Below are 12217 nucleotides of genomic sequence, written 5' to 3' on the forward strand. Positions count from 1 at the left end.
CATGACGTGAGATGTGCTAATATCCAAAAAGAGAGGCAACTCCAAGTTCTGATCGCAAAAGTGTAAACCTAGCTTCATGGATTCCTTTGGTGAGAATGTCTGCAATCATTTGATTAGTTGGACAATGTTCTACCATTATTGCTCCTTTCCTTACTTCATGTCGAACATAGTGATAATGAACTACAATATGCTTGGACTTGCTATGTTGCACTCACGTAGTCCTTGGCTAGACTAATAGCACTTTGGTTGTCACATCTAAGAGAAGTGCTTTATTGGTGAGAATGTCTACAATCATTTGATTAGTTGGACAATGTTCTACCATTATTTCTCCTTTCCTTACTTCATGTCGTCGAACATAGTAATAATAAACTGTAATATGCTTGGACTTGCTATGTTGCACGTAGTCCTTGGCTAGAGTAATAGCACTTTGGTTGTCACATCTAAGAGGAGTGCTTGAGGAAGGAGAATGACCAATATCAGCAAGCAATTGTTGAAGACAACCCAATTCACGAGCTACTAAAGATGCAGCTACATATTCAGACTCTGTAGTACAAAGTGCAATACAGCCTTGTTTCTTGCTAGCCCAAGATACCGAACAGCCATTGATAAAGAAGCAATTGCCACTGGTGGATCTCATGGACAAGTCAAATCATCTAAATAACCCAAAAGATTAAGAGAAGTTGATGAAGATATGTCTTCTTGATGAAGATATGTCTTCTTGATGGCGGCGATATACAAGTCCGAAATCTATAGTGCCCTTCAAGTACTTCAAAACACATTTAGCTTGAGACCAATGTCTTGTAGATGGAGAGGACAAGTATTGTCCTAACAGATTTGCTCCAAACAGAATATCAGGATGAGTGCTCATGCCCACAAATTGAAGACAACCAACAAGATAAGCATAGGGTTGATTTAAAGCTAATGATTCAACCTCAATATTTGTAGTACTCCTAGTAGAGCTTGTAAGACAAGGAGTGTTTGCCGAATGTGTAGTAGCCAATCCAAACTTTTGAACAATATCTTAGATAAACTTTGTTTAACGAAGAATCAAAATACCATTGTGATGATACCTTTGAACTTGAATACCAAGGCATGAATGGATGTCGCCAAGATCCACCATATCAGAGGCCGAGGATAAAACCTTTTTTACTTGTTGCTGCATGAAAGATAGATTATTATACACAAGTATAGTATCATCAACATAAAGGGCGAATATCACAAAATGGTTATCCACATTGCGCTTGATATAAAGATTTGGATCAGAGAAGAAAGAAACAAACCCCTAAGATGTGAGAAATTGATCAATCTTGATGTACTATGATCGTGAAGCTTGTTTTAGTCCATACAAAGCACGGTGGAGTTGGCATACAAGATGTTCCTTCTCAGGAATTGTGAATCCTTCAAGTTGCTCCATATATATTTCCTCCTTTAAGTCTCCATTAAGAAAAGCCATCTTAACATCCATATATATTTCCTCCTTTAAGTCTCCATTAAGAAAAGCCATCTTAACATCCATATATATTTCCTCCTTTAAGTCTCCATTAAGAAAAGCCGTCTTAACATCCATTTGATGTATTTTCAAATCAAAATGAGTTGCAAAAGCTAGTAGTACTCGAATGCTTGTACCTACGAACTACGGTTCAAAAAGTGTCATGATAGTCAATCCCTGCAATTTGTGAGTATCCCTTTGCACAACTAAACGAGCTTTGAATTTATCAAAGGATCCATCTGCCTTTATTTTAGTCTTGTAAACCCACTTACATTTGATAGGAGTACGATCAGAAGGTAGATTGGTAAGAACCCATGTACCTTTTGAGATCAAAGACTCATATTCAGCTTCCATGGCTTCCTTCCATTGTTCCTTTTGTGGAGAGGACATAGCTTTTTCATAAATTAAAGGATCTTCACAAATAGCCAATACATGATTAAAGGTTTCAAGATGATCATCATATACATGATTTGCACCGTGCTCAATCAATAGGAAGATCAACATAGATGTCAAGATCTGTAGCAGTCTCCTTTGAAACCGTAGGATGAACATCAATCGACTTGTCTCCAATATCCATCAAAAGAGTGTTGTCATCATGTAAATCATTGTCCAAAAGTAGAAAAGGAAAAGAAGTGAGTAATGTTTTTGTATCATCAACATCATATGTGGACCACGAACCTCCCATCAATTGCTCATTGAATATAGCATCTCGACTAACAATTGCCTTTTGAGAGCTTGGATCGTAAAACTTGTAACCGTTTGAGTTGTCAGAATAACCAATAAAAATAACCTTCAAACTTGAAGGTTCTAGCTTGTGTCGTGTCTCTTTTGGGACATGAAAATAAGCAATACACCCAAATACTTTGAAAACGATTTTATTTTGTGTTTACTTGGCTACAAGGATATTAAAAGTGTGGATACAAGTGACCATAATGGGAACCTATGAAATAAGATACACCTTTATATGTGGCTCATAGATAAGGTAATGCAAATATATGGTCGGCATGGTTGCTAGGTCTAAGAAGCTTAAATGGGCCTTTCCTTGAATGGTTTCAAATGTTTCTAGTGTTGTTGTGGAAAGGTGTATCAAATATGGGCCTTACTATTTCTTCAAAGAATTATTATCAAAATAGAAATATGCAATATATGGCAACCTTAGGAGTAAGTCAAAATATAGAGCTGTAAATTGTTTCTGGTAATATTGTAGAAAAGTGTATCAAATATGGGTATGGCCATATACGAGTTCTAATACTGAGAGTAAACAATCATAATTAAGATAATAATTATTTTTTTGTAAGCTGAGGAGTTAGTAGCTATCAAATGTGTTCTATACAAGTTTTTAAAGTGAAAGATTGCATCAGAGCAAGGGCAAAAGTCAACTACTTTATAGAGTTATGATGATGGGGATCTCACAATTTTCCTATACTCTATGCTAGTATAGGTGCAACATCTACACTCGGGCATGTCACTACCTACTATAAAGCTACTTGGGTCACTGTAACATTTGGGATCCATATAGATTAATGGGTAGAAGAATACGACAAAGTCAAATTCTAATCAAGATGTAAGCCAACAGGTCACCTATGGTGTATTTAAAATCCAACAAGTTGCTAGAAATTTGAAATAATATTATCTTGTCCCATCACAGAATGCTCCTTTGCCAAGAATGATATAGAGATAAAAGCCTTAGGTAAATTATTACATCAAAGGAGGGGCACATTGTTATGAATGGTGGGATCCTTAGCGGCTTGGATTCGGGAGGGTCTAGCACTCTAGTTGATGGCCTATAATCATGTGATTATGCAAGGGTAAGGGGCACAACCCCTCCCCAATGCATGTTTGTTGCAACATATCTACCCATGTGTCCCTTTTCCTTTTTCTCTTCACCACTGAGGCCTTGATTAGCTTTTTAATATTGTACAATACAAGTCTTTAGGGACCTATCTTCCCTTTCTATAGGCTAGAGAAGCAAAACACTTCCCCAATTCTTATTTATTTACAACATAGCTACCCTTGGTCCTTTTAATTTTTCTCTTCATCTTTGAGGCCTTGATTAGCTTTTTGATCTTGTATAATATGATTCTTTAGGGATGTAGCCTCCCTATCTATAGGCTAGAGGAACTTGTGGATGTGGAGTTCATAAATGATGACATTGGTGCTATCTATACAGGCTAGAGAAGCTTATGGAGTTCATAAATGATGACATTGATGCTTACCTTTGTAGCACTTTGTGTCAGGCTCCATTTAACTAGATAAATGATGATTTTGCACCTTTATAAGGCAAAAAGGGTAGCCTTGACTATCCAACCAAGTGGTGGGATAAATCTGTTACATTTAGATAATTCAAATGGGGAGTAATTTTTTGAAGGATACATGGGTAAGATTATGACTCGTGAGCATTTGATTTTTTATCATGTGAGAACTAATTAACTGGCCAGTGTTTAGGTCTTGGTAAAAGTGATTGACTCGTACTTTTTGCCTTTTTGACTCATAGATTTCTCAAAGGACAAAACTATCATTTTTTTTTCTTTCTTTATAATTGTGGGAAATGGGAAAATGTTGCTCAATAGTGGAGGAGACGTTCCTAGGATCTCAACATGCTCAACAACTAGCCCTAATCCTTAAGGCCACCTAGGGCAAGAGGTACCTACACCAAGCCTAGCAATCTACTAGAGCAGAACAAGATATGAAGTAGACCGAAGAGAAACCCACTATGCTTAGGCACTACTAGCACACAATGTCCAAGAAAGGCCACATGTATTGCACAACACATATGACAACCCCCCAGTTGTATTGTGCAATAAATAGTACAAACCCACACATGATTCCATGATATTTTAACATGTGTGGAATTCCAAAACATTACATTTTACTTTTCTCAGCATGGATGTTACACATATTTATAAGTAATGAGGTTTGAAGTATATGGATCACACGGATTTTTTTTAATTAAGTTCCATTATGTTAGTGTGTAACATCTAGAATCTAGTTAACTAAAGCCTCAAACTTTGCCTTTGAAATAGAGGAATTTTGCTTACTCGACTGCATATATCAACTGGCACAAGTCACATGGCTTTTGGGATGGCTCTCTTGCAAACTATCTTTTGGCTACTAGTTGATGCCTTCTTAAGGTCTTGTGTTGTATGCATAACTTCCTCTAGGAAAAGAGTGACAAGGAAGCAATGCAGGAGAAGGTCACCTAACAAGCAATTGTCCAACCTCTTGAGTTCCCACAAACAGAAATGGACCTCATCAATTCCATGAAATAAAGCATAGATATGCTAGGTAATGCTTGATATTCCCAATCTTCAACCAAGGGGAGAGCTACATAAGGATTTTCTCTTACCCTACATCTTGACTTGCACCATTTGGATCATGTACACAATGGGATTTTACAAGTGTTATTATGTGCAAAGTTAGTACCTTGTTTAAGGGACAAGTTTGTGGCTAGCCTTTTCTATGCTTGAGACTCCCTTTGCCCCATTTCTTCCAGTCACTATAACCTATCATAAGAAGAGAGTAGTCATTGGTGTAGAACGATCTTAGCCCCATAGACTTTTGAACATTAGACAATGCCATAATGTTAATAATAGCAACCACATCGCCACTTCTAACCTTTTACGACCTAAAACATAAAGGAAGAGATTATACTTTTGAGGTATCATTCTCTCTTATAGATGATACAAAAAAATCTTTGAGGAGGACAAAGGGAGTGGGGTCATGAACCTCTTGATGGACCATAGCAATGTATGTGTTATTATTTGAGTAGCAAGGGTGTGGGGTCATGAATCTCTTGATAGGCTATAGCAATGGATGCATTATTGATCGAGTAGTTGAGTTGGGCCAAATACTAGATAGGGTGCCTCAAGCTTGTGGGTGAATGTTTGTGTTTCTCCATGGCCACTCTTACAGTCCCATTGAAGTTGGGATGCAGAGTGGCTCATCATAAAGCTTAGTAATAAATAAGGGTTGTGTGGACCTCCTACTCATACGTTAATAGGAGAAATCCGCAAACCCGAGAATGCATGCACATGAGAGGCCAAGGCATGTGCATTTGTCAAAAGTGCGTAGCGGAAAGCAAGAGACATAGGCACAAAGAGAAAGAGAACAAATTTGCATATGATGAAGCAGCAATGATACAATCAGCCTTGTGCAAGGGGTGGAACTACTCCCCTAAGGGAGGACCTAGGCTTGGAAGCCCCTATCAGAGTGAGTACAAATGACAAGGAGGCAAGCCTTATATAGCCCCAAGATAAGCTAGCCGACTTGCTCCAGAAAAGTATCACGACTGGACAAAAATAAACATGTGATAATGGGTGGCCAAACCCTACAACCAAGGGCCTAAACATGAGGAAAAATAAGGTGCTACTACCCGGGATAAATCTGGGCACCCCTGATACACAACTTAGGCCCACTACCAGGAGATGAATAATGCTAACACCCCCTCTCAGATCCAAGGAGAGAAACTAGTCCAAGGAGCTGGAAAAGGAAACCTCCAAAGCAAGTCAAAAAGTCGATCTGCTCCCGCCTCTGCCACTTACTCCAAGAAACTGCTCCCGATTTAGAAGGCCAGCAAAATCCAAAGAATGAACCACCAAATGTCCATATCTCCAACCCAATCTATATCACACCTATCACACAATGTGCTCCATCTTCAGCCCAAGAAAGGATGTTGTCTGACTCTCTACCTCCAAGAAAAATCTGCTCCTTAGAGAACACCACCAAACTATCTTCCTATTGGCACCCCCTCTAGACACCGGAGAGGCCCACAATGTCTACATCAGCTCTCGTACTCAAGTCTCCAACTCTGAGCTTGTTGAGCACCAATCTCGTACTCAAGTCTCCAACTCTGAGCTTGTTGAGCACCAATCTCTAAATACAAGGTTTTCGGATCTCCATGTATCCCTCGGTCCAAGAATGCCTCTCTGTCCCTGCTAACACTCCAAGTGGAAAAAACACACCTCCAACACTGTAATAGCTGACAATCCTGCTGGCACTGACCTTTAAAACCTATATCCATAACTCCTTGTCGCGTGATGGGACTACTACTCACACACCCCTATGAGTCACCCAATCACATGGCAACACCCCCTGAGCTCTTTGGTGTTAACTATGGCACTGAGCTCAAGAAAGCTCTCCTGTGCCAAAACCTGACACCCCCAATTGGCAAGCTCCCAACCAACTAGTCACGTGTCCATGTGGAACCAACCATCCACAACTCATCATCTTAAAGCACAATTTGATGTCAATCATCTGCTACAAATTGTTGCTCCACTGGTACCTACCTGTACCCAATGAACCTGGAAACCTACCATGCATCCTGTACCCATCCTGCAACTAAGCAAGTACCTGTGAGCCTCAACAATAGCTCTCGTCACCAAGTGACCTAGCCTGTCTCTACATGAATGCCGATATCAGCCTGTACACCAAGCTCCGAAATCAATGTTTATCCTAGCGATGAAGACTCCTGTGGCTGTACCACCCTGTAATCTAGAAGGCCATCTGCCTAGGGAATAGGAGTGGCTCACTGCCAAGTAACCGCATCCCCCTCTCAAGGTGAACACCCTGAGAACCTAAAGGAAACACATGTACACTAGCAAAACTATGCTAAACTGGCACAAACTCATAGACCCCCTCTGTTGTCGAGAAAGGACTATCTGTCTTCCACACACACCTCGAGGATGAGAATCCAAGTGTGCACCCATGAGTCTGAAAACTCTGACAAAACAAAGATTGGCCGAGCAAGGGCTCAAGGCCATGTGGGAAGGCACCATTCCTAAAAAAGAACACCTGCCTCCACTGCCTCTCCAAGAACGCAGATGAGTTAATGCAAAAAACGCTGCTGTAAAAATAGCCAGTAGCACGTGTACCAAGAAGAAGAAAGGGAAGAGGAAAACACAACAACTTCAGCACCTCCTCTGGCTGGCCCAGATCTGCAGTAGAAAACACATCCATAGGTGTCTCCCTTGCTTGCTACCTCATATCTGCAGAAAACGTAGCCAGGCTGTCTGCCCTGCTTGGTTGCCTCATATCTATAGAAAACGCAGCCATGGTGTCTTCCTTGCTTGCTGCCTCTCATATCTACTGAAAACGTAGCCAGGCTGTCTGCCTTGCTTGCTGTCCCATATCTAAAAAACGCAGCCAATAGGGACTGCCATGTAACTCCTTCAACCGCCTAGACAAGACCAAAACGCTCCCTCCTCCTTTGCAACTAGCAGTATACAAAAACGCAGAAATCCTTCTCTCTAAAAATACGCCAGAACACCTTCTGTAGAAGAGCCTCAACCCGGTGCTCTGATACCATGTCAAAAGTGCACAGCGGAAAGCGTGAGACATAGGCACACAAAGAGAAAGAGAACAAATTTGCATAATGATGAAGAAGCTATGATATAATCAGCCTTGTGCAAGGGGTGGTCCCGTATGTGTGGGCATGATGAACTACTCCCCTCCTAAGGGAGGACCCGGGGCCTGGAAGCCCCTGTTAGAGTGAGTACAAATGAGAAGGAGGCAAGCCTTATATAGCTCCAAGATAAGCTGGCCGACTTGCTCCAGAAAAGTCTCACGACTGGATAAAAATAAACTTGTGATGATAATGGGTGGCCAACCCTACAACCAAGGGCCTAAACATGAGGAAAAAATAAGGTGCTGCCCGGGATAAATCTGGGCACCCCTGATACACAACTTGGGCAAACTACCAGGAGATGAATAATGATAACACATTAGGCTTTGGTACACTCAAGTCTTCTTACTTTGTGTTTGTGTAGTAGTAGAATCCTCTGACAAGGGAGCACTAATGATCCACTAGTATACTAGATAGGGTGCCTCAAGCTTGGGGGTGAATGTTTGGGTTCCTCCATGGCCACTCTTAGAGTCCCATTGTAGTTGGGATGGAGATTGGCTCATCATAAAACTTAGTAATAAATAAGGGTTGTGTGGACCTCCTACTCATACATTGTTAGGAGAAATCGACAAACCCCAAATGCATGTACAGAAGAGGCCAAGGCATGTGCATCTGGATTTGGTACACTCATGTCTTCTTACTTTGTGTTTGTGTTGGAGTAGTAGTAGCAGGATCCTCTTACAAGGGAGCACTAATGATCAACTAGTATGCTTGCATTGTGGATTTGAATGATGCATCAACTCATCTTTATATATAGCATGTTGCTTGTTGCATAATGTGTGTGCATTTGTAACAAGGCTCAAGAGATGATGACAACTCTTCTGAGGAAGCTCTTGACGACATTGCACTCTTGATCTCAGAGACTTTGATGATATATGGTGCCATTAACTCACTTGGGCATTGGATTGATGATGAAGTTGTAGCTATCACATCTTGAGAAACTTGCATTCGGAAGGCTTATATCACTTGCTTTGAGTATGGTGTTGGCATTGACATGGAGCCTTATGATAGACATTCGTGGTGGGTGCGGACAAAATGGCAAATGGATGTAGTGTTGTTGTGATGGACTTGTTAAGTGGAAGCTTTGCCATGTGAACAAGGGCTCTGGGCTATTAAACCTTCAAAAAAAATAAACTAAGGTTTTAAAAACTTTCAAAAGACTATGGCCGACGACCTCTCATTAGTGGTGTGTATGGAGCATGGCAGCCAGCCAACTCTGCCGGTATAGGCAGCATGGAGCTTATTATCATGATGGCAAAGGAGCCTTCTTGAGCAAGTCGATGGCGCTGGCAAGTTGATGGCGCTACAGCATGGCAACCGGCGACGGCATCTGAGATCTCACTTTGGCAAAATCATGGCGGATCGATCAAGAGATGGAGAGCACTGGGTGGTTACCCACCTGGCAAAACACAATTAACCTGTTCATTGTGATGTTAGCCTTGATGCACAGTATAAAAAGGTTCATTGGGATCATGAATCGGGTGGCTGAAGGGTGAGCTCGTGAGGAAGAACAAGAGAGGGGTGAAGAGAACGCCGACAGGCTCCTAAAGTGAGGGGTAGAAGAAGGAAAGAAGAAGAGGAGAGAGAGGGAGAGAAGGAGGCCAAGAGGTTGTTGTCTTGCCATTTGACCTTCTGTGCGTGTGTGTGAAAAGGAGAGACAAGTAGCTCGTGAGGTAGAGAAGAGAAAAGAAGGAGTACATGCTGTCATCGTGTGGAGAAAACGGCTATTATCCTGCTATCGTGAGGAGTGGGAAGAGAAGAAGAAGATCATGGTGCTTTCCAATTGAAGGCTGGAGAGAAGGAGGAGGTTGTGGCAGCTGGAGTGAGAGAAGATCATCAAGGAGTCATTAAACTTGAAGACCAAAAAGTTTTTGGTTCCCTTTTTTCCCTCAAGAAGTTGATTGCTGCTGTGATCCCCGAGATTGCTTTGTGCATTACTACAGGATATGAGACGAATTCTGGCAGGTAGAGAGAGCTCCTGTGCTGTATGGCTCTCTTTCCATAGCCATTACGGTGCTTGGAGTTGTTGATGTTGTGATATTGGGTTTTGTGTTGGAGTGTGAGTTGTGTGTTTGCTCTAGACTTGTTGATCATCAGTGTGGCCAAGAGAGTGGTGTTGTGAGAAAACATACATCTAAAGGTCTTGTTATCATTCCACTTATCATTCCAAAATGGAGACTATTGGCTCCATTTTGGAGGACCTCATTCACACCCTCAAAGGTTGGTTATACTACCTTATTGGCGACTCAGATTGAAGATAGAAACAAATATCAATCTTTTACTAACTTTAGGCTAGGACCTTTTTCCATTCATGTGAATCCCATCTTATTTAGTAGTATAGAATCTTAGTGTGTGACGTGTGTGTAGTATTCTTGGGAGCTGCTAGTGACGACTCGAGCCCATTGAAATATAGCTTAAGTTGAGTAAGAGACACGGAGCCATGTAAAGGATCTGTTAAACTAATGGCAAGGAGCTAACCACCACAAACTTACACAGTTGAATAGAATTATGTGCTGTTGTGGTCTAAAAGTCTTGATCTCATTTCGCTACAATTACTAGCTCCTTGCCATCAGTTTTAGCTTGTTTGCATGGTGGATTGGGGGCCACTAGACCATGAGGCCAGTACACAAATATAGAGACAATGAAGAAATGCACATACGCCTCGTGAACTGTGAATTTGTGGGATATCCCAAGATTGAAAGCAAGGTAAGTATCCCCGTGATAGTTATAGCCTATTTCCTGAATGGTTGAGACTCGAGAGTCGTAAAAATCTGGATGCTTCACTACCCAATTGAAGGTTTAAGTTGTACAAACCACATGGGAACTTTGAAAAATTTCCCCCGTATGTGGTTTTTGCACATGAACATAGACACCGGAGATTTTTCAAAATACCCATGTGGTTTTGCATAGCCAATGGGAAAGAAAAAAAAGCCATCCACAACATGGGTTCTCAAGGATGATTAAAACTTCTTGTGAAATATACCAATATAGCATTAACTCGCATGTTATAAGCAATCATCTTTTGGATTGGCCAGTCATGCAGCAAGGTAATATTTCCTTTTCTTGCTGTGTAGGTCTCGGATGCTAGGAAAATGTCCAATGCAAACTCCAACGCTCTGGCCAAACTAGTGGACTCTAATTGTCCCTCAGAAGTAACTGGCTCGCGTAATTCATACGGTAATGGTGATCCAAATGTGCAGGACGTCCCTCAGAATGATGCGTCCCTGCAATTCTGGTTAGTAGCCTCATATGTTCTGCATAACTACTCCAACGTCCTTAATTAGAGTTGCTGGTAATTGATAGAGTAAGAGTAAGAGGCAGTGTCGCATAACATTTTTCTCAACAAGTCACCAAAGTTGGAGGCTAGAGCCTTAAACATTTGAAGGTTTTTCATGAGATCTTGCAGATTTTTTCTATCTAAGTTTTTTTAATGAAAATTATAGGTGAAAACAAGAATGTTGCAGGTCCACTGTAATTGCAGGTTTTCTGTGAAGATATGTTGTAAGAGGTCTTCCATATTAAAGTCATTTAAGACAGTTTATTTGTAAACTGTGTGTTTTGAACCATTATGCAGGGTAGACTCAAGTGAGCAGAGCAATCAAACTTCTGCAGCACCTCCTGTTGCAAAGCGTTCAAAAATAACTGAAGACCTGAATCGATCACCAGAATGTATGGAGTAATTGATGACCAAGTATATTTATTTTCAACTATGTGTGAATATCAACCCTTTCTTTTTGGGCCTTTGACAACTTAAATACAAAAGATGTTGTGATGACAAGTAGTAATGGTGTGAAGTATCAAGTAGTAATGGTGTGAAGTATCAAGTAGTAATAGTATTTATTTTCAACTATCTATGAATACCAATCCTTTCTTTTTTGGGCCTTTGACAACTTAAATTGTTGAGATGACAAGTAGTAATGCTGTGAGGTATCAAAAAAACTATCAAAGATGCTCAAAGGCCGCATAACTACGTGAAAAAGACTCAGCTCATGAAATGATGCATTCAACACATTAATCATCACATGTAGACATGTAAAGACGAGGAGGAGTATCTGGCTTCCGATGATAGGGTTCAACCTTCAGCTTGAATCCATTTATGGCCTCGACCGGCTCTCAAAAGTTTAGGATCTGAACTTCATGGAAATCCAGTAAAGAGCATACGTCCCGATGCAACTTCAGTTTGTCAGAAAGTAGACCCATTTAAAAATTAAATCATGTAATTGGATTGTTAACCTAGAACATTCCAACCTTAATATTCTGATCCAATCACAACCTTCGATGATGCCGGACAATGTCTGCCATCCACAGGCTCTGGAGTTGCTTGTCAC

At 40.9% G+C, this 12217-nt stretch overlaps 1 protein-coding gene across 1 annotated transcript in view; it reads left to right on the plus strand.

The window, feature by feature from the left end:
• Positions 1-11707, plus strand: part of LOC147605884 (MADS-box transcription factor 23-like) — a 105470-nt gene extending 93763 nt beyond the window's left edge. Inside the window, exons 7-8 of the mRNA XM_086792578.1 lie at positions 10964-11124; positions 11464-11707. Of these exons, the coding sequence (XP_086648704.1) occupies positions 10964-11124; positions 11464-11569 (267 nt within the window). The 3' untranslated portion in view covers positions 11570-11707. The remainder of the gene's footprint in view (positions 1-10963; positions 11125-11463) is intronic.
• Positions 11708-12217: the final 510 nt, after the last annotated feature.

This window comes from Cibotium barometz, chromosome 58 (genome assembly GCF_041138505.1).
Source record: "Cibotium barometz isolate CiBa-2024 chromosome 58, ASM4113850v1, whole genome shotgun sequence".
Lineage (NCBI taxonomy): Eukaryota > Viridiplantae > Streptophyta > Polypodiopsida > Cyatheales > Cibotiaceae > Cibotium > Cibotium barometz.